We start from the raw sequence: 24,164 nt of genomic DNA, 5'->3' as shown, positions 1-24,164 counted from the left end.
TGAAGGGGATATCAGAATCATACCACCATCTAGCTATGTAATCACAGGCAGCCTCTCTCAATTCTTTCTTCTAATGGTCATCTAAAGTGGGTTGCATATGGCTTCTATTAGCTTTAGGACCATGTGCATTTGATGGAGAGGAGGGTGTGAAATAACTTTTGATATCACCCTTCTTTTTCATTTTACCCTTACCCTTTTCTTGAATAGTCTCCAAAGAGGGAGGAACATAGCGAAAGGGGTTGGATGCATCAATGCAAGGGATAGGTGAAGAGCCCTTGTAATCAAAATTGGGGTTGGCAGCCATCATTTGTTGTATACTCCTCTTCCTCCCAATTTCGGCCTCTATTTCTTTTTGCCTAACTTTTTCTTGCTCAAACTTCTCAAAGTTATCTAGCAACTCCTTCCTAATCTCCCCAATTTGTGTTGATAGTGCTTCACATGTAGTAAATTGGCCTCTAACACCAGCCAAGTGTTGTTTCAACCTATGAATGCCCCCTCCACCCCCCTTAATTTTTCTATGATAAAACTTGCAATGCATTTGATTATCAATCATTTCAGCATATGCCCAAGCAGCATCTTTCACTCTAGGAGCCATTTTCTGATATTTGTACTTGGAAATGAAAGGAAAAAAATCTGAAAATGAAAACAAAATAAAAAAACATCGTTTCAATGTTCATTTCTTTTACAAAAAAGACTTTTTTCAATTTCCAAATTTGCACAAAAAAAAACAAGCAAAAACAGATTTTAGAAGTGAAAAAAAATACCTCTAGGCACAAACCGCCTCCTCAATGTTGCTCCAACAAACCAACTCCTCAATGTTGCTCCAATGGCTGCCCAAGAAGCTCCTCACTGTTGCTCCAATGATTGCCCAAGACTCCTCATTGTTTCTCCAAAAACAAACTCCACAACTCTTCACAAATTCTCACACAAATGCAATGAGATAGTTGTGAGGAAATGTGAGGGGGTTGGGTAGCTTTTATAGGCTTGGGAGAGGTAAGTGGCCTTCAAGATAACCTAAAACCCAATTAGAATGAACTTTGGGGTTCGTTCCCCCCCCCAAAAAAAAGTTTTGTTGGGCGTGTTTGGGCGTCACTGGCCGAACCGGTCGGTTTAACTCGGGCTCAACCGAGCCGACCAGTTTGTTACCGAACCGGCCGAATCAGTGACTGGCTAGGTCGATTCAGTAACAAACCGCCCACCGAACCGATTTTTCTGCCGAGCAAGACCAGTCGGGGGTATGGCTCGGTTGGCTCGACCGAATCGAAGTCGGCTCGACAGATTTTTAAAACAGAGGTAAAAACACATCACAAACAGTTATCAAGCATAAGAGAAATCACCCATTCTAGTTTCCCCTAGATTCCTCAACATGGTATCAAAGCTAAGGTGACTACAACAAAAAGACGACGTAGCGTGAAGATCACATCATTGAAGAAGGACACGTAAGGGTCGAGAACAAGTAAATTATTAGGGAGGACTAAGTAGCACCAAGAAGGAGTATTCATCTCAAGGATTACATAATCACTAGGAAAAGAAGACCTCAAGGACCCTACCTCCACTCAAAAAAAAGGACTACATATTTGAAGCAACTTGAAGTCTACATATTCTACATTTCTACAGCCAAAGGAAGCAAGAAGAAGCATTGCCATCATCATCAAAGAAATCAAGGCCATCTCCCTCACATTGAAGAAAGAACCTCATCTCTAGCATCTTCGAAGAAGAGCATCTCCCTCGACGAAGTATTGTCATCTTTGAAGAAGGAAGACTTCATCAAGGAAGCAATCATCATTAACAAGGCATCTTCAATAATCAACACCATCAAGAAGGCATCAAGTTGAAGATATCATCATCAAGGAGCATCTTCACTTGACAAGTAAGTATTTTCTATTTACGTCTGAATCTACAACCAAAATGACTTCATTCTGAAAGGAAAGCAACAAACTGGTTGGGTCATCAAATTTCTTTGCATGGAAGAAGAGGATAGATTTGATCCTCATAGAGAATGAAGATATTGAACATGTTAAGGGTCCAATCTCCAAACCATCACAAGAGGAAGCTCAAGCACTATCAAAGTATATGAAAGGGGAAATTGTTCAGAAATCTAGGGAACGAATAGTTAAAAGATTTCTCTACTTGATAATTGCTTGTGATATACTTTTACTTCTTAGCTTATAGTCTTTTGTTCATTATGTTATTATTGTGTTCTTTTCATCAAGACAATTGACCAATATGCATAATAAAAGCCAAGTGGCACAGTGTGTAGGCTTGTCAGCCAAGGCCAAAACCTCTCACCTCTTGAGAGGAAAACCCAATCAAAATCCTTCTTTTATATCTTCAATTGATGAGTACCAAGACCATGACAAAGACCCTTGACTCTAGTATTCTCCCAAGAACCTTGTCACTAAGCTTGATGCTCTACCCTTTCCCTTTCTCAATTTTCTTCTTGATCTCGAACTGCTCTTCTCGACTCCTTCTAGAGAAACTCGGTCTCTATACTTCACACTGCTCCTTCTCGACTTCTCCTAGAGAAACTCGGCCTTTGGCTTCCTTTAGAGAATCTCGGTCTCTAGATCTCTATCTCAGTTACCCAAAACAAGTATCACAGAAGAATCCTTCCTTCGCTGCCCCAGAAGAAATCTCCTTTGTTGCCCCAGAAGAATCTCCATTGTTGCCCCAAAAGAATCTCTTCTTCGCTGCCTCAGAAGAAACTCTTCTTCGTTGACCCTAGAAGAAACCTTCTTCGCTATGCCTAGAAGAATCCTCCTTCGCTTGCTCAAAAGAAACCTATCTTCGCACATTTCTTTTAGCTTCTTCTGCGTACTACTTCTTCACCTCTTTTTTGCACTTCTTCTTGTCGAGTTGCTTGCCTCTAAGTGAGGCCGAGTGTGGCAACCCTTCATCACATGTCCTTTAGGCCGACATGATCACAAGTAGTTAGGCTGACTTCTTCTAGCATGTTCTTCCATCGTTGTAGGTCGACTTGAAGAGGATAAGTGACAAGGTCTTGGAGGATACTTTACATAGACAAATTTGACCTTTTACAAAGTGTAACATGACTTCATTACATGACAATGACTCTATCATTTTATGACTAGATGACAAATAATTCCTAAAGACTCTCAATAGGAGTCTCAACTTAAAAATAAAATATATTGCTCATGAAACCCATGAAGCAAGCAATACAATAAATTTATTTTGCTTCTTTACATCACATTACATAAGATCATAATTACATGTCATTATGAAGACCGAACCTAGTTACACTTTTCAACACTCCCTCTTAACTAGGGGGGTATTCATAATGGTAAAATGGCTTCGTTTTGCAAGGAGATCTATAAGTTGGTTGGGTCATCAAAATTCCTTGCATGGAAAAGGAGGATAGACATAGTCCTCGAAGAAAGTGAAGTCATTGATCATATCAATGGAAAAGTCTCCACACCATCCGAAGGTCAAGCATTATCTGAATACATGGAAAGGGATCAAGGGGCTAAAGGGATTCTTATAAAATCAATCAAAGGTCATTCCCTATATAGCAGGATTGGAGACATCAAAGAGACATATGATAAACCGGTAGAACTATTCTCTGAAGATGCAATAAAGAAGGTCACATCACTTAGATCTGATCTACACAAATTGAAGGTATCAAAGGATAAAGGTTTATCTTCATAAGATCTCAATTGCAAGATTTGGGAGAGAATCTTCATTGTTCCAAATACACTAACTAATGAACAAGGTAACAAATGTCTATGAGGATAAGAAGGCTATCCCATTCAACAATGTGTGGTCTATATGCAAGATAGGAGAAGACAGGTTGAGGGCAAAAAGTATTCAAACATTTGTCAAAAGGAGATAAGATCATAGCTAAGACTCGATGCTATGAGTATTATAGGAAAGGTTGTCCTAAGCTCAAAAGGGCAATAACGAGGAAGATAGAAAAGAATTCCATTTCACCAAAGAAGTGGAGCAAGTTGAAAGAGGAAAAACATTAGAAGCAAGAGCTCATGATAGCACAGCTTGAACAAAATTCTATGGCAGTCAACTATGAAGAAATAGCTCTTGGGGACCTCATTTAAAGCTCAGGTAGAAAGGGAAGAAGTCATCTAGGACAATGCTCATCATACATCTACTAGATAGGGATATGAAAGATCCTCAAGATTCTCTGATGGAATCCTCATCGGAGGGTTCTCCAATCTAGAAAGGAAGCAAGTGTTTCATCAGGAACTCCAACTTGTGGAATTCATGGGATGATGATATGACGATATAAGAAATAAAGCAGCTCAAGAGGGTTGAAGTTCTTTTCAATCAAGGAAGTTGCTGAAAGAAGCCTAGATGACCTAAAGGTAAATGAGGTATGTATGTTTGTATTCAATATTATAAATTCATGTTGTATGGTTGCAGGTAACATGGATCACTACTCGATTTGAGAAGCAGGATCAAAGGAAAGGAATCTCCTCCTATGAAAGGTTTCCGGAAGGCATGGGTCACACAAGATGAAATCAACATAATATGTCCTCATATGAAGTATGAGGTAGTTGATTACAATTGAGAAACTCTAAATAGATGCTCATGGGAATGAAATGTGTGAAGAAAGAAAGGAGGAGATCATGAGATATGCAACCATGGTAAAGGCAATCAACATCCAAAAGACCAAGAAGATCTAACTAGCAAATTTTCCGGAAAGATATGAAGACTTTGATGGAAGTCTGAAAAAGATGGAGACCCTTGACAATGAATATCTTTGGGAAATATGTCAACATGTATGCGGGATGTTGATGCATACTGGAAGATGTCATGATGAACGATGATCACAAAGGTAATTTTTTATTTAAGCATTTATTTCTTATTTTTGAACAAATATCTGGATGGGTCTATGAAGGTCTGCTAAGGGAAGCAGCATGACATGAAGCAAGGCCAGATGAAGACTAATGGATCACTTTCTGATGAAAGGAATAATGACATGATTGACCCATGGATGGATGTGATGGATGCTCTGTGCCCTATGAAGAAGCCACAAAAGATGAAGACTCCTTGACAAAGAAATTCATGACATCGAAGGAAGGAGCTCTTCAAGCAGTTGGTTGAGGAGCTGTTGTAGATCCCTAATTAAGAGGGGACCTGAAACAAGTTGCTTACTTGGAAGAAACTTGGAAATTCCTAAGCCAAGAGGAAGCTTACGAATTGATCCTAATTGAGAGGGAGAGATAGACACATTATTCTTGTCTTCACTTGGGAAGAAAGAATAGAGGATTGGGTAATCATTTGGCATCCGATACTCTTTGAGGATAAGATAGGGCATCCAAAATAAGAGTTGTGGAGGACCGATATTCTTTGAGGATTGGCTACCCAAGATAAGAATAGTCCAATGGACCCAAGTGGAGTATGTACCTTGAGAGGCAATGATCATGATGTCTATGAATCATTGGTCTCACCAACATTGTGCTCTGATCATGTGGATAGAGTTGTTAGTCAAGGCCTTGCTATGTGACAATGTTGGTTGATATGATGCTATACAAATGGGTTACCAATCAGACTCTTCTTATGAGAAATTCTTCAAATTGAGAATGACCAAGTACCATTATGTATACCTCCTTAGTTAAGAGGGAGTGTTGAAAAGTGTAACTAGGTTCAGTTTTCATAATGACATGTAATTATGATTTTTGTAAATGATGTGAAGAATAAAATAAGATTATTATTGGCTTGCTTCATGGGTTTCATGAGCAAGAGATTTTATTTAGATGGCTCTAGTTGAGAGCCTTAGGATGTGTCATTAAAGTCAAAGAATCAGTGTCATGTATGAAGAACCCTTCTTGGGAATATAACAATGTATATGAGTCTATAAAAGTGTCTAGAAGCCCTCCAACAATGAGCACTAGTCCTCATCTTCGTGTCGGCCTTCAAATGCATAAGAAACTCATGTTGGCTCACCTTATATGGAGACACATCTATTCGAAATGTTATGTCAGCTTATATTGATAGGCAAACAACTATATATAGGCGTGAAGGCACTTCGCATTTCCACAGTTTAGAGTTCGGATTCCTCTGAGATTTTCGGATTGTAATTACAATCAAAAAGTTCGATAGTTCTCTCAGATTTTCGGTGACAAGTTCTGATGGAACTCAGATGGGTACAGTGAACATTTCGGATATAAACATAGTGAAGAGAATTTGGATCTCTTTGATATTTCGGGTGACAAAGGACAGTGAAGCTCAGATACATCTCTGAGATTTTCGGGTGGACCAAGGCAGTAATAAATTCGGATCATAGAAGCTTGGATCACAAGAAGTTCGGATCTTTGAAGGTCAAGGAATTCGGATCACAGTTGCAATGACAAAGTACATAAGGAACTCAGATCAATGATGAAAGGATATCACAGTAATAAGGGTTCGAATGTCTGAGAAAGAGTCTCAATGCTACAGCAGAAGGATACAATTCGAATGAGGGTATATATACCACAGTTAGAGGAGATGATCTCAAGGTCAAAGTGAAAGAGGAACCGAGAGGAAGAAGGAGAACTAGTGTCTTGGTCTTGGTATTTGTCAATTGGAATCTCTATAAGAAGAATTTTTGCGGGTTTTCCTCTCAAAGAGTGAGAGGTTTTGGCCTTGGATGATAGCCTACATTCTGTGTCTCTTGTCTATTTATGTTCATGCATTGGTTACTATTTGATGAAAAAGAACACTAATAATCTAAGAAGAAGAAGATCCTAATCTAAAGAAGTAAAAAGCATTCACAAGCAGTTACTAATCGAAGAGAAATCACTTAATGCTAATGGCCTAGATTTCTCAACACTTGGCCCTTCTTGCCCTTGGCTTTGCCACCTTTGCCTGGCATGGCAAAGTTCTCCTCATCCTCTCTCGTAATTGATCTCCCGTCTCTCGTCCCTTTCTGGGTTTCTTCTTGGACACAATCTGACCATAGCCTTTCCCAGCTGGGAATATTCTCTTTGCATTGACTACATCCTAAAAATTCTCCCAACACTTATTAAGTCCTAGAAGCGCAAGAGTCACAAGGTCATTCTCTGCTATAGTCACACCCACTCCACCTAGCTCATCCCGAACCTAAATGAACTTGGAAAGATATGTGATGATGGGCTCTCCTTTGCTCATCCAAATGTTTCTTAGCTTCTCCTTTAGAGCAAGCTTCCTGGCATCACTGGAACCCTGATACAAATCTAAGATGGCTTTCCACATCTCATATGTTGTCTTCTTCCCATGGAGATGAGGGATAATATGGTCTTTGACCCCCTCAAGAATGATCCTCCTTGCCTTGGTGTCATTCTTGTTATGTTGGATCAATTGTTAGGCATCTTGAGGTGGATTTATTTCATTTGCCACAAATTCTCCACCATTATCCTCCAACACCATTGAGATTTGCTCATTCCATGAGCAAAACTTCGAGGCTCCCTCTAAACTGTGATTTGCCCTTAGTCCTTGGAATGCCATCCTACTATCCAAAGCATCGTTGTTCAAAACTCTAGCACAAGCCTTCATGACTAATCTGCGCTCCTCACTAACTAATCAACTTGGCACTGGTCTTTAGGTTGATCTCTACTCTTATACCATTTTAAATTTCCATGAAACTCTACAACTACTTAGTGAATCACTGAAAACAAGGCAATTGAAAACTGAAACCTAATTTATTTTCACCGAGATACAAAGTCTCTTAACAATTTATAAGAAACAAAATAAAAACACTAAAGATAAAAACACGTCAAACAAATTTACACATTTGTCTACCTAGGAAACCCAAAAGGGAAAACATGCTTTCTTTGTTGTGGTTTTTATTGATTTTTCTTGAGCAATTGGATCTATTACAAACCAAATTGTCTCTGAGAAAGCGTTTTTCTTCTTCTCATACTTAGAAGTATAAAGAAGAGGCCACAAAGAAGAAGTGCGAAGAAGTGATAAGAAGGATCCTTTTGGACATTACGAAGGAGAGTTTCTTTTGGGCAAGCGAATGAGAGTTTCTTCTGGGCAATCGAAGGAGAGTTTCTTCTGGGAAAACAAAGAAGAGTTTCTTTTGGGTATAGCGAAGGAGAAGTTTCTTCTGGGGTCAGCGAAGGAAGGATTCTTCTGGGATACTTGTTTTGGGTGACCGAGCTAGAGATTAAGATCATAGAGACCAAGATTCTCTAAGACAAGCAGAGAAGAAGCAATGTGAAGGATAGAGACCGATTTTCTCTAGAAGGAGCCGAGGAGAGCAATTCGAGATCGAGAAGAAAGTCGAGAAAGGAAAAGGGTAGAGCATCAAGGTTAGTGACAAGGTTCTTGGGAGGATACTAGAGTCAAGGGTCTTTGTCATGGTCTTGGTACTCATCAATTGAAGATCTAGAAGAAGAATTTTGATCGGGTTTTCCTCTCAAGAGGTGAGAGGTTTTGGCCCTAGCTGACAAGCCTACACACTGTGTCACTTGTCTTTTGTTGTGCATATTGGTAATTGTATTGATGAAAAGAACACAATAATAACATAACGAAGAAAAGAATATAAGCTAAGAAATAAAAGTATATCACAAGCAATTATCAAGCAGAGAAATATTTTAACTATCCATGCCCTAGATTTCTCAATATGGTATCAGAGCTAAGGTGTTGAAGTCAAGAAGGGGCATTCAAGCAAGTAGACACACGAGAATCGAGCTTCAAAGAAGGATCAAAACAAGTCAAAGAACACCAAGCAAGATCTCAATCATACCAAAACCCTAGATCGAAGAAATATACTCTAACAAGAGTCTTGAAATTATCTTCAAGAAGGAAGCAAGAAGAAAGACTGAAACCCTAGAAGCACTTCTAAGATCATCACTCATACATCATCAAAGGAGTGGAAGATCTTCAAAACTAAGGAAGGCTAGATCGAAAGGCAATCTTCTCTTTATTGAAGCAAGGATCTCATTTGGAAGAAGATCATCCTAAAGAAGGCAATCTTCCCTCGTCGAAGTAAGAACCTTCTTAAAAGGATCATCTGAAGCAACAAGTTCGTCATCATTATCAAGTTGAAGATTCTATCTTCACAAGTAAGTACCTTTTTCTTATATAATATAGTAAAAAATGACTTCATGTTTCAAAGAAAGCCATAAGCTGATTGGGATATCAAACTTCCTTGTATGGAAAAGAAGGATAGACATAGTCCTCGAAGTAAATGAAGTCATTGATCATGTCCATGGAAATGTCTCCAAGCCATCCGAATAACCAGCATTATCTAAATACATGGAAAGGGATCTAAAGGCTTAAAAGATGCTTAAGGAATCTATCAAAAATTCCTCTCATTTCCTATGAAGCCGAGTTGGAGACATCTAAAGAGATGTATGATGAGCTGATAGAACTTTTCTCTGAAAGCACGATAGAAAAGACCATATCACTTAGATTTGATCTATATAAATTGAAGGTGTCAAAGGATGAAGGGATATCTTCATGCCTTTCAAAAGCATCTCAAATAAAAGGTCAATTACGAGATCTAGGAGAGATGGTATCTGATAAAGAAATGATCTTCGTTATTCTAAATGCATTGACTGATGAACAAGGTAACCTCATATCTACTAAAGAAGAGGAAGCTATCCCATTCATCAAATTATGGTCTCTATGCAAGGCAGAAGAAGACAGGTTGAAGAAAGAAAGTGACAAAAGATCAGATAAAAGGGATCAATTAGTGACAAAAAGAAAAGGGAAATTTGGAAAGTTTGGTCCTCAAAAGAAAAGGAAGAACATGGCTAAGGTAAGATGCTATGGATGTCAGGAACTTGGGCACTATAGAAGAGATTGTCCTAAACATAAGAAGGACAAGAGAGATAGGGAAGAAGCCCATATTACTGAGGAAGTGAAAGAACTTGAGACAAAGAAGCTTAAGAAGGAAGAAGTAAAAGATCTCTACTATGACTGAGATGATTTTCTTCACTAGAAGGTACTTTCCACTTGTAATTTATAAATAGGAAGCAGTGTAAATAAGATAGGATGCATCAGATTAGAAAATAGCATCGTGATAGAAGCATTAGAAGGAAGAGCTCTTGACATGGGAAGAAAAAACAATGTCTGGAATAAATTTTAAAGAATAAGAGCTCTTGGAAACATCATCGACTAGGATGATTGTACAATTGTCAATAAGGAAACATATGCTGGGTGAGCATATGAAAGATCCTCGAGTTTCTTTGATGGAATCCTTATCAGAGGATTCACCGATCTAGAAAGAAAGCAAGTGTTTCATCAAGAATTCCAACTCATGGGATTCAAGGGATGGTATGATGACATAATAGCAAAGCAGGATAAAACTCGTTCGTTCAAAGGAAGCTGCTACAAGAAGTCTAGATGACCCAAAGGAAGATGAGGTATGTATGCCTACCTAGATTATTATGAACGTCACGTCATATGGTTGCATTTTGGGAAACATGATCAAATAAAAAGGGGATCTCCTCCTCCAAAAGATTGCAGAAAAGCATAAGTCACACTAGATGAAATCAACATAATATGTTCTCATATGAATCATGAGGAAGCTGACTACAATTAAGAAACTCTGATTGGAAGCTCCTAGGAATGAAGTGTGTAAAAAGAAAGGAAGAGATCGTAAAATATGCAACAAAGGTAGAAGGCATTCAACATCCGAGACCACGAATAGTTGACAGGAATATCTACCAAAAAGATATGAAGACTCTGATGAGAGTCGGAAAAAGATGGAGACCCTTGACAATGGATATCTTTGGGAGATGTGTCAACATGCATGCAGGATGTTGATACCTATAGGAAGATGTCATGATAAGAGACCATCACAAAGGTAATTTTGATTTAAGTGTTCATTTTGTATTTTTGAACTAATATATGGATGGGCTTATGTAGGACTGCCAAAGGGAAGATCTGTGGATGACTTCCAGGAAGACCATATAGAAGGATGTAAGATCCTTCTAAAAATATGGCATGAAGAAAGCAGCATGACATGAAGCAAAGCCAGATGGAAAAACTGATGAGTCAATTTCTGATGAAAGGAATGAGGACATGACTAACTCATTAATGAAAGTGATGGATGGTATGTGCCCTATGAAGAAGTCCCCGAAAGATGAAGACTCCATAACGAAGAATAAATTCATGACATCAAAGGAAGGAACTCTTCAAGCAACTAGTTGTGTTCCATGATCTCCACATGAGGAGTTGTTGTAGGTCCCTAGTTAAGAGGGAGCTTGAAAAGAAGTTTCTTACTTGGAAGAAACTTGGAAATTCCTAAGCTAAGAGGGAGCTTAGGTACATTACTTTTGTAGGAATGAGTACATTCCTTTATTGGAATATATCCTCTCTATCTGAGAGGGAGAGATAGACACATCATTCTGGTCTTCACCTGGGAAGATAGAATGGAGGATTGGGTAATTATTTGGCATCTGATACTCTTTGAGGATGAGATAGGGCATCCAATAGAAGAGTAGTCGTGGAGGATCGATATTCTTTGAGAGTTGGGGAGTCTAAGATAAGAATAGTCCTCATGGAACACATCCTGAGTACCCGGGTATGGGATGTTCCTATTGAGAAATCTAAGGCATTAGCATTAGGTGATTTCTCTTTTATTAGTTACAGGTTGTGAATGCTTTTTACTTCTTTAGATTAGGACCTTCTTCTTGTTAGATTATTAGTGTTCTTCATCAAACAGTAACCAATGCATGAACATAAATAGACAAGAGACACAATATGTAGGCTAGAGGGCAAAGGCCAAAGCCTCTCATTTTTTGAGAGAAAAACCTACACAAATTCTTCTTCAAGAGATTCCATATGACGAATACCAAAACCAAGACCCTTGACCTATTAGCCACTCCAAGACCAAGCCACAAGTCCTCTTGACTGTGTTCTCTTCTCTTGACTCAATTTTCCTCTTTGATCTTTTGAGCATTGAAACATTGACATTACTGAGATCTCATCTAGACCTCTTCTAAAGGGACCTTCTTACTGTCATCGTCAACAAACTGAAGATGTCCTAGCTGTCTCTACCTTCTCTATTTGAGTTTCATCTCCTGTACTGAACCCAGGCACCCCAACTGTACTCAAGAGGGATCTAAATTCCCTTTATCACAGAACTGTAGCCTTATTCACCGAGTAGGAGACCTGAAACAGAGGGGATCCGATTTTTCCTTGCTGCCATGGTTGCTTAGACTTCTTCGTTGTCCCTTCATTAACTTCCTTCTTGTTCCTTCCAACTAAGTTCATCTCTATTTAGAGATCCAAATTGATCTCTGTAATACCCAACCGAACATTTAGAGAGATGCGAAGATATGAACTTTCCTTTACTGCCTTTTGTCCTCCAAAATCACAGAAAGACCACCGAACTTCTAACTGTAGTTGTCATCCGAAAATCTCAGAGACAGATCCGAATTTTTTTGTGTTTCAATGCGAAGAGCCTAGCTTTGTATATATAGTAGAGTTTGTCTCCATAAATAAGCTGACATGATCTATCGAAGGGATGTGTCCCTTTGACTGTGAGAAGACATGAGTTTAATTTATTCATTTCGAGGCTGACTTGAAGAGGATGGCTAGTGCTTGTCGTTGAAGGGCTATCTAGACATTTTGTATACTCATATACATTGATATATCCCAAAAAGGGTTATTCATACATGACATAGGCTCTTTGACTTTTAATGACCAATCTTAAGGCTCTCAATGGGAGCCATCTAAAAAATAAAATCACTTGCTCATGAAACCCATTAAGCAAGGATTACAATAATAATTTTATTTTCTTCATTACATCATTTACAAAAGTCACAATTACATGTCATTATGAAGACCAAACCTAGTTACACTTTTCAACACTCCTTAACTAGGGAGGTATTCATAATGGTACTTGGTCATTCTCAATCTGAAGAATTTCTCATAAGAAGAATTTTTGATTGGTAACTCATTTGTAGAGCATCATATCAATCAACATTGTTGCATAGTAAGGCCTTGAATAACAGCTCCTTATCTCCACAAGATCTGAGCTCAATGTTGGCAAGACCAATGATTCATAGACACTCTCATCATTGTCTCTCTCGGAACATCCCCTACCCAGGTACTCAGGGTATGTTCCATGAGGGCTATTCTTATCTCGGACTCCCCAGCCCTCAAAGAATATCGGTCCTCCACAACTAATCTTCTATTGGATGCCCTATCTCATCCTCAAAGAGCATAGGATGCCAAATGATTACCCAATCCTCTATTTTGTCTTCCCATGTGAAGACCAGAATGTCATGTCTATTTCTCCCTCTCAAATAGGGAGGCCATACTCCAATAAGGAATGTACTCATTCCTACAAAAGGAATGTACTAAGCTGCCTCTTGGCTTAGGAATTTCCAAGTTTCTTCCAAGTAAGAAACTTCTTTTCCAGGCTCCCTCTTAATTGGGGACCTACAGCAGCTCCTCATGTCAAACAACCAGCTGCCTGAAGAACTCCTCTCTTCTTCGATGTCATCAATTTCTTTTGTCATGGAGTCTTCATCTTTCGGGGACTTCTTCATAGGGCACAGACCATCCATCACTTTCATCCATGAGTTAGTCATGTCCTCGTATCATCAAAAAGTGATCCGTCATTTTTCCATCTGGCTTTGCTTCATGCAATTCTGCTTTCATGCCATATTTTCTAGAAGGATATCACATTCTTCAATATGGTCCTCTTGGAAGTCATCCACAAATCTTCCCTTTGGCAGTCCTACATAAGCCCATCCAAATATTAGTTCAAAAGCAAAAGACGAACACTTAAATTACCCTTGTGATGGTCTTTCATCGTGACATCTTCCAGTTTGCATCAGCATCTTGCATACATGTTGACATATTTCCCAAAGATATCCATTGTCAAGGGTCTCCATCTTTTTCCGACTTCCATCAGAGTCTTCATATCTTTCTGGGAGATTTCCCAATCAAATCTTCTTGGTCTTTTAGATGTTGATTGCCTTTATCATGGTTGCATATCTCACGATTTCTTCCTCCCTTTCTTCACATTACATTCCCAGGAGCTTCCAATCAAAGTTCCTCAATTGTAGTCAACCACCTCATACTATAAATGATGACATATTATGTTGATTTCATCTAGTGTGACCTATGCCTTTCTTTATCTTTTCAGAGGAGGAGTTCCTTTTCCTTTGATCATGCTTCTCAAGATAGAAGTAGTGATCAATGTTACCTACAACCATACGACATGACATTATAGTATTGAATATAAGCATACATACCTCATTTACCTTTAGCTCATCTAGGCTTCTTTCAGAAGCTTCCTTGATTGAAAAGATCTTCAACCCCTTGATCTGCTTCATCTCTTATGTCATCATACCATCATCCATGAATTCCACAAGTTGGAGTTTCTGATGAAACACTTGCTTCCACTCTAGATCGGTGAATCCTCCAATGAGGATTCCATCAGAGAATCTTAAGGATCTCGCATATCCTTATTCAGCAGATGTTTCCTTTTTTACTTGATGTATGATGAGCCTTGTCCTGGATGACTTCTTCCTTTCCTTAAGTTTGCAATGAGGTTCCCAAGAGCTATATCCTTCATATTTGACTGCCATGATTTTGTTCTAGACATCCTTCATGTTTCCTATGGTGATGTCACGAGCTCTTGTTTCTAATGCTTCCATGATGCCATGATGCATCTTATTATTTATTATAGCCATATCCCATAACATAAGATTTAGAAGCTATGTCAAGACCTTTTGTGAGGGAGACTATCTCAGTCATAGTAGAGATCTCTTACTTCCTCCTTTCTTGGACTTCTTCTCTTTAGCTTCCTCCACTTCTTTGATGATATGGCCTTCTTCTCTTCCTCTTTTGATATTGTGTCTTTGGGATAATATTTCCTGTAATGTCCATAATTTTTCCATCCACAGCATTGAATCTCAGCTATGGTCTTCTTTCTTTTCTGATGAACAAATTTTCCAAACTTCCCTTTCCTTCTTGCAAATGTTTGAGTTTGTTAACCTTCAACTTGTCTTCTTTTATCTTGCATAGAAACCACAAGTTGTTGAATGAGGTAATTTTCTTATCCTCGTGGACATTTGTTACCTTGTTCATCAGTTAGTGCATTTAAAGCGATGATGATTATCTTCTTATCATCTCTCCCGGATCTCACAGTTGAGATCTTATGAAGATATCCCTTCATTCTTTGATACCTTCAATTTGTGTAGATTAGATCTAAGTCATGTGACCTTCTTTATCGCATCTTCAGAGAATATCCTTACAAGCTTATCATATACATCTCTTTGATGTCTCCAATATTGTTATATGAGGGGTCCTTTCATAAGAATCTCTTTTCATGAATTCAGAGGAGACCTTTTTCATTGATGTGTTCAATGACTTCACCTTCTTAGAGGACTATGTCTATCATTTTTTTTCATGCAAGGAATTTCGATGACCTAACCAACTTATAGATCTCCTTGCAAACATGAAGTCATTTTACCAAATTTGATTAAAGAATGAAAGATACTTACTTGACAAGTGAAGATGAAATCTTCATCTTGATCACTTTGATGATGGTTGAAGAAGATGTATTAGTGTTCCCTTTTGGATGATCTTCTTCCAAATGAAAAAGCCTTTCTTCAATAAAGAAGACAACACCTTTTGATCTAGCTCCTTTTGATGATGGTGATTGATGAGGATTTCTTTGTTGCTTCCTTGGATGATCTTCTTCAAGGGCAAGGATAACATCCTTGCTTCAATGAGAGGGAACTTGCCTCATAGCTTTGAAGATGATGATAATGCCTTCTTGCTTTCAAGATACTTCAACTACTTTGGTAGTGAATGAGTGCAGATCAGAATTGCTTCTAGGGTTTCGACTTTCTCCAAGATGATGTGATCTTCATCTTTAAAGTCCTTCGAGCTACCTTGCCTTGTAGATAACTTGATGATGACTAGAGGATCCAAAAACTTTTGTTGTTGCTTCTTCGATCTAGGGTTTTATTCTTCAATGTAGATCTTGATCTTTTGCTTTGATAACCTTCGACTTGCTTAGATGCCTTTCTTGAAACTCGATCCTTGAGTGTCTCTTTGATTAGATGCCCTTCCTTTGACTTTAGCACCTTAGCTCTGATACCATGTTGAGAAATCTAAAGCATTAGCATTAGGTGATTTCTCTTTTATTAGTGACTGCTTGTGAATGCCTTTTACTCCTTTAGATTAGGATCTTCTTCTTGTTAGATTATGAATGTTTTTCTTCATCAAACAGTAACGAATGCATGAACATAAATAGATAAGAGACACAGCATGTAGGCTATGAGCCAGGGCCAAAACCTCTCTCTCTTTGAGAGGAAAACCCACACAAATTCTTCTTCTAGAGATTCCAATTGACAAACACCAAGACTAAGACCCTTGACTTATTATCCACTCCAAGACCAAGCCACAAGTCCTCTTGAGTGTCTTCACTTCTCTTGACTCCTTTTCCTCTTTGATCTTCTGAGCATTGAAACAATGACATCACTGAGATCTCATCTAGATCTTCTCGTGGGACCTTCTTACTGTCATCATCAACGAACTGAAGATGTCCTAGTTGTCTCTACCTTCTCTATCCGAGTTTCATCTCCTATACTGAACCCAGGCACTCGAACTGTACTCAAGAGGGATCTGAATTCCCTTTATCACATAATTGTAGCCTTCTTCACTGAATAACAAACCTGAAACAAAGGCGATCTGATTTTTCCTTACTGCCACTATTTATTAGACTTCTTCGTTGTCCCTTCATCAACTTCCTTGTTGCTCCTTCCAACTGAGTTCATCTCTGTTTAGAGATCTGAATTGATCTCTGTAATACCCAACAGAACATTCAAAGAGGTGTGAAGATCTGAACTTTCCTTTACTACCTTTTGTCCTCTGAAATCGCAGAAATACCACCGAACTTCTCACTGTAGTTGTCATCCGAAAATCTTAGAGACAAATCCGAATTTTTTTGTGTGTCAATGCGAAGAGCATAGCTTTATATATATAGTAGTTTGTCTCCATAAATAAGCCAACATGATCTATCGAAGGGATGTGTCCCTTTAACTGTGAGCCGACATGAGTTTAATTTATTCATTTGGAGGCCGACTTGAAGAGGATGGCTAGTGCTTGTCGTTGGAGGGCTATCTAGACATTTTGTATACTCATATACATTAATATATCTCAAGGGTTCTTCATACATGACATACACTCTTTAACTTTTAATGACCAATCCTAAGGCTCTCAATGGGAGCCATCTAAAAAAATAAAATCACTTGCTCATGAAACCCATGAAGCAAGGCTTACAATAATAATTTTATTTTCTTCATTACATCATTTACAAAAGTCACAATTACATGTCATCATGAAAACCGAACCTAGTTACACTTTTCAACAGTTCCGAGAGAGACAATGATGAGAGTGGTCTATAAATCATTGGTCTCACCAGCATTGAGCTCAGATCTTGTGGAGAGATGGAGTTGTTAGTCAAGGCCTTGTTATGTGACAGTGTTGGTTGATATGACGTTATACAAATGAGTTACCAATCTAAATTCTTCTAATGAGAAATTCTTCAAATTGAGAATGACCAAGTACCATTATGAATACCTCCCTAGTTAAGAGGGAGTGTTGAAAAGTGTAACTAGGTTCGATCTTCATAATGACATGTAACTATGATTTTATGTAATGAGATGTAAAGAAGAAAAATAAAATTATTGTATTGCTTGCTTCATGGATTTCATGAGCAAGAGATTTTATTTTTGAGTCAAGACTCCCATTGAGAGTCTTTAGGAATTATTTGTCATCTAGTCATAAAATATTAGAGTCATTGTCATGTAATGAATTCATGTTACACTTTGTAAAAGGTCAAACTTGTCTATGTAAAGTATCCTCCAAGACCTTGTCACTTATCCTCTTCAAGTCGGCCTACAACAAGGGAAGAACTTGCTAGAAGAAGTCGACCTAACAAATAGTGATCATGTTGGCCTAAAGAACATGTGTTGAGGTGTATATATAGCCACACTCGGCCTCACTTAGAGAAAAGCAACTCAACAAGCATCCAGTGAAGAAGAAGTACGAAGAAGAGGCCACAAAGAAGAAGTGCGAAGAAGTGATAAGAAGCATTCTTCTGGACATTACGAAGGAGAGTTTCTTCTGGGCAAGCAAAGGAGAGTTTCTTTTGGGCAATCGAACGAGAGTTTCTTCTGGGCAAGCGAAGAAGAGTTTCTTCTGGGTATAGAGAAGGAGAAGTTTCCTCTAGGTCAACGAAGGAAGGATTCTTTTGGGATAGTTGTTTCGGGTGACCGAGCTAGAGATCAAGATTATAGAGACCAGGATTCTCTAGGAGAAGCAGAGAAGAAGCAGTGAGAAGGATAGAGACTGAGTTTCTCTAGAAGGAGCCGAGGGGAGCAATTCGAGATCAAGAAGAAAGTCAAGAAAGGGAAGAGGCAGAGCATCAAGGTTAGTCACAAGGTTCATGGGAGGATACTAGAGTCAAGGGTCTTTGTCATGGTCTTGGTACTCATAAATTGAAGATCTAGAAGAATAATTTTGATCGGTTTTTCCTCTCAAGAGGTGAGAGGTTTTGGCCCTGGCTGACAAGCCTACATACTGTGTCACTTGTCTTTTATTGTACATATTGGTAATTGTCTTGATGAAAAGAACACAATAAAAACATAATGAAGAAAACACTATAAGCTAAGAAATAAAAGTATATCACAAGCAATTATCAAGCAGAGAAATCTTTTAACTATCCATGCCCTAGATTTCTCAACACTTTCCATGGATGCTTGTTACAAAGTTGCCGCATTCATCAGGTAGTGCATTGAGCACCACCGTGGTCATTTCTTTATTAGACATCATTTCCCCCAACTCTTGCATTTGGTCTCTTATTTCTGACACCCTCATAATATATGAGGCTATCCCTTCTTCCTTTGATGCCATCATCTTATATAGTTCAGTTCTCAAAGACATGACTTCTCTAGTAGTGCTTGTGGAGAATAATTCTACTAACTTCTCGTAGATTTCTTTTGATGTCTCCAACTTTGACACATAAGGTATGATGGGATCCTTGACGGATTCTATAAGGATCGTTTGAGCCCTTATTTACCCTTTCATATACTTAGCTAGAGCTTGGTCTTCTTACTTTGGAGGCTTGGTGATTGAACCCTTAACATGTCCAACAACTTCATTTTCTATGAGGAGCAAATCTGTCATCTTTTTCCATGCAAGGAAATATGATGACCCAACCAATTTGTTGCTCTCCTTGCAAAATGAAGTCATTTTGATAGATTCAAACATAGAAATAAAGATACTTACTCGTTAAGTGAAGATACTCCTTGACGATGATATCTTCAACTTGATGCCTTCTTGATTTTGATGATGATGTTGGTACTAGAAGATGTCTTCCTTCAAAAGTGATCCTTGGCTCAAAGAGAGGGAGATCACCTTGATTCCTTGATGATGATGACAACGCCTCTTCTTGCTTCTTCAGATTATAGAGTAGAATGTGGTGGCTTTGCCAAGGTGCTTCAAATGTAGGGTCTTTCTTTGATTGAGTGGATGTCGGGTCCTTGTGGTCTTCTTTCCTTTGTGATGAAGATTGTTCAATGTGTAAGCTTCCCAAAAATGCCTCAATTAAAAACCCTTTCTTTGAATGAGCTAGGGTTTTGAGGTCTTCTTTGATGCTCCTTAATTAATTTCTTCAATATGACGAGAGGGTTAGTCCTTGTTGATGATTGATGCCTTTGATGTTTCCCAGATGATCTTCTTGTGCTTCAGCCCTTCTGTATCCTTCTTTAAGTTGCCTTTCATTGCCTTGTTACCTTAGCTCTGAAACCATGTTGAGAAATCTAGAGGCAGCTAGATTATTAGGTGATTTCTCTTACTTTGATAACTACTTGTGAAAATTAGCTTATTTTTCAACTTGATTATATTTTGTGTTATTTTCATCAAACAACTACAAAATCATAAAGAATAATAAGACAAGAGGACACATGATATAGGCGATCAGCTAGGGCCAAAACCTCTCCAACTTGAGAGGAAAACCCACAAGAATTCTTCTCTTCTTATAGAACTTTAATTGACGAATCACAAGACCTATGACCTTGACCAAGACCCCTCCAAGACCAAGTCAAACCTTTCCTCCTTGATGAGTGTTCCTTCCAGCAACTTTGACCTCAGCAACCTCTACAACTTCAACCCCCTAGCAGATTCTTCTACAATTTCGACCTCCCAGCAAATTCTTCTGCAATTTCAATCTCCAACAGTTTCTTCTGCATAAACCCTAGGTGACACGTGTGAGAGAATGATTTTGTCCTAATTTCTCCTTCACTTGAGATGAATCTTTCTCCTTATTAACTCAGCTTGCTAGAGAGACTTTCTTTGACCCAAAATTCAGCTCCCTTGGAATGATTGCAATTCGGTACTTGTTGTTGCGATATGTTGCTCTAACCTTCACAAGTGTTAAGGAATATAGCCCAAAAACAGTCCCAAAAAGTGCTTTGCCCTTCCTTCCTTTACTTCACTAGGTATTAGGCTTCTTCTTCTAGCTTGATCGAACTTCTTGATGCTTGGGTGAGTGTGTTCTTGAAGGAGGCCAAGTACTCATATATATAGGTCTTCTTGAGACCTCAATAAGGCCGACTTGTCCTTCTAAATATGTCGACTTGCTCTTTTGAAGGTCGACTTGTTGCTTTCACCATGACAAGGTCTTGGAGGGTCTTTTGACTCAACTTTGACTCAAATAAATTCCTTTTACACTATGTAGCATGCCCAAATGGGTCTTCAATACATGAGAATGACTCAATTGGCCTAGAAGCACTCAATGGGTGCTTGACCTAAAAAATAAATTTTTCTTAAGCATGAAACTCATGCCTCAAGAACAACAATAATAAATTTATTTTTCTCTTTTTATTAAATATATAAAATCATGATTACATATGTCATTATGAAGACCAAACCTAGTTACATATTTCAACTTGTACATTTGATTTTATGATCTCTCCCTTAGGTTATCGTCGAGAGACCAATGGATTTGTAAGGGAGATTGATATTGAGAGAGAATGAAAAGCACCTCTCTCACTAAGAGGGAGTGTTGAAAAATGGTAGTTGCGATCAGTATTTTCATTATCAAATTCAAAGGAGAAACGATTTATTTTCTTGTTGTCCAAGTTGGCCTCGAATGGACAAGTCAACCCCACCAATTGAAGGGGTTTGACCCCAAGGTCAAAACCCACCTCTTGACTCACATATATATTGGCATCCGTTGACCTCATTTGGCATCATCATCACATCTTATTCATTCGACCAATCAAGAAAATTTGTTCACATGTGCGAGGAGGAAGAAGAAGGATTATCTTTGCATTGACCAACGAGCTTTGACTTCTATTGACCAGTGTTTTCTTTACCAAACTTCTGTTGTTTGACTAAGTCGTTGAATGAAGGATTGAAGGCCGAAATTGAGATTTGTTGATTGTACTTTGACCGAGATTCTATCTTTGTTTGTGGGCATTGACCGATAGTTGACCATAGGTCAACAATTGCAGTTCGACCAAAGTTTGACTGTGGAATTGCAAGCCGAATTTCAGCCCTTTTGACCAGCAACCTCAAGCCGAAATTCGGCCCTCTTGTGCAAACTTTGACTATGATCAATTTGTTGACTTTTTCTCTCTCTTTTGACTGGTTTTGACTTGGAAATTATTGAGGTCAAAGATAAGGATTTTGACTGGAATATTCTGATGTACAATTGATGAATTGAACTCTCCCTCATAAGGAAAGATTACAGGGTTTTCCCCCTTGTGGGATTTTGTCCCAAGAAATTTTGGTGTCTCTTGTTTCATTGTCTTATTGTGATCTATTGCTCCACTGAAGTTTATGGTTGAAATTTTCAAGTATAACTGCTTAATGATTGGAATGCTCTAACAAAGTCAAACATTGGAAGTAGTTGTCAATTTGAAAATTGCTCCTCTTGTTTGCTACTAGAAAACCAACAAAAAATAAGTCAATGGGACTAAACAGTACAACCGATGTAAATATATAGGATGATTGCAAATGCAACTCCTCGATCAATGCTTAAAACAAAACAAAACAAAAAGAGAAAGATCTTTGTATTTAGCTAGAAGCTAAATGTCTAAGTAAGAGAAAATATAAGATAAATAAAGTGATATACAATACTCTATACACTGCATTTGGCATCTCGGAAGAGTTTCGAAAACTTTAAAATCTCTTATCCTTTCCTTTCACTACAATTCACATAATAATTCCTTTGCACTAAAGTGCTTAGACGAAGGTAGAACACAATTTTACTGAATCTAGGGTCTGTTCTCAATTAGTCCACCGGGCTATGGTCTGGTGGTACGTTGGAGGACCTTCCGTGATGAAGACCCGGGTTCCTTAACAATGTGGTTGACATCGCCTCGTTATGGTGTGAGTTTGAATATAAATAATAAACACTAGTTGCATGTTAATGCAGAAGTGTGACACTAGTTTTCTGTTAATGCGCAGGTGTTGTTAATGATGGCCACTGTGCTAATGCAGTCTTTGGACTCTAGCGATTGCACTTGAGTAACTTTGATGGAATAAATAACCATCATTGATGACTTTGTTGTTTAATGTCATTGTATTATTGTAGAGCTAGTATTGTAAGGAATTGCACCCTCTTAAGTGAAAAGGGTTTGACCAAAAATAAAGCTTGTTGGTGATTGATATATATTTTTGTGAGGAAACATGATTTTTGCATAAATACTTTCGAATGTGATTTTTTCATAAAGTAAACTGGCAGGGACTGCGTGTGTTAAAAATTCCAAAGAAAGGTGTACCTTGATGGACTGCATGAACTCACGGCATTGATTATTAACAGCGTCCAACCTGGGACCTGAGGCATTTGCAAATTCCTCCATTACATTTCCAGATAGCTCCAGAGCATGGACTATCCTCTGCAAACAAATCAGAAAGATTCCCATTATTCCGATACATACAGCCGGGCTGCCAAAACTTTAGTGAATTTAGTGGCTACCTTCTCGACGTGATAGAGGCGCTGCAACGATGTAGACTGCGCAGCTGCGGTGGTGCTAATGGGATTTGACGCGGTACCCATTGGGCTTGCCATTGCCATATGCTCAAAACTACTCAAACGTTTGTGATCAGAGAACCCTTAATCCTCCTCGCATTCAAAAAAAATTGAACCCTTGAGGCATCGGAGAACCCTTAAATTCTCTCCGCATTCAAAAATTTGAACCCTTAATTCTCCGCGCATTCAAAAAATTGAACCCTTGAATTGTCCGCTCATTAAAAAATATTAACCTTCGTATAGAAAAGTAATAATTGCATGTCTTTAATGAGGTCTAAGGCTAGTTTCACTTGGACGAGGCCTTAAATTGCAATTAATATCTAGTTTCATGTATAGAACTAGGGTTAGATGATATTGGAATTTATATATTGGAGTTATAGGATATTGGGTTTATTGGAGTCATAGTATATTGGTTTTAGTGTGGATTTATTTAATTAAAATTATCTTTAAGATCCCGAAAGAGATTTAAAGTTGTTTTTAATTGTTTTTTTAAATATAAGGAAATAGGTTAATGGTTCAATATCCAAAGGAGTGGGATTATGTCTTTTACAGGCCATCAAGGTGTCATTTCATGTGTTTTTCTTGAATAATGTTAATCAGTTAGCTCACATTTGTGAATAACAATAAGTTATGGTTGCCTAATTGACAATTGAGTTATGATAGGTTTTACCAGTTTCAAAAAAAAGGGTCTCATGTTAGTTGGTAAGGAGCTTGTGGTACATAACCCATCAATGTTAAAAATTCAATTTCTCTCACAATGTTAAAGTTTAAAGTTCAAATATTCTTTAGACATTCTTAGTCCTTTGCAGATTACCTTGTCATTTTTTGGTTCGTAAAGCAAGAATGTTCAAAATTTTCATAAACACATTTCACCCCTTATAGGCTTCTCTCACCCATACATGTAGATTAGTTCATGCAATTGAAACCTAGTGCAAATGATGGGAAAATTTGACAATTAGATATCCCCACCTATGGATTCTCAATTCAAGAGATCTTTTTAGAGCATTGTAAGTTGGCTATATTACATTGTAATACTCCTATAATGGAGAAGGGCATGGTTGCCACAAGGTGATAATAGGAAGCATTTTGTTAGATCTTAGACTTTTGTGATCCATATTGATAAAGAGATTGTCTTTCAGATTAATCACATCATTGAGTCTAAAATATTAGGACTTCTTCTCTAACGAACTTGTAAATATGTACA

At 38.2% G+C, this 24,164-nt stretch overlaps 1 protein-coding gene across 2 annotated transcripts in view; it reads right to left on the bottom strand.

Moving 5' to 3' along the window:
* Positions 1–23,214, bottom strand: part of LOC149140012 (mediator of RNA polymerase II transcription subunit 11) — a 95,735-nt gene extending 72,521 nt beyond the window's left edge. Inside the window, exons 1-2 of one of the 2 annotated variants that reach the window (XM_089448969.1) lie at positions 22,907–23,214; positions 22,710–22,826 (exon numbers count right to left, since the gene is read on the bottom strand). In XM_089448969.1, the coding sequence (XP_089305095.1) occupies positions 22,710–22,826; positions 22,907–23,005 (216 nt within the window). In that variant the 5' untranslated portion in view covers positions 23,006–23,214. The remainder of the gene's footprint in view (positions 1–22,709; positions 22,827–22,906) is intronic. The other variant, XM_089448968.1, reaches the window with a different exon arrangement.
* Between the last annotated feature and the right edge of the window lie 950 nt (positions 23,215–24,164).

Source organism: Pinus tabuliformis, chromosome X (assembly GCF_031772625.1).
Source record: "Pinus tabuliformis cultivar Carrire ecotype Pingquan chromosome X, CPIR1, whole genome shotgun sequence".
Classification (NCBI taxonomy): Eukaryota; Viridiplantae; Streptophyta; class Pinopsida; order Pinales; family Pinaceae; genus Pinus; species Pinus tabuliformis.
The sequence above is the reverse complement of the archived record's forward strand: the minus strand, read 5'-3'. Positions and strand labels throughout refer to the sequence as shown.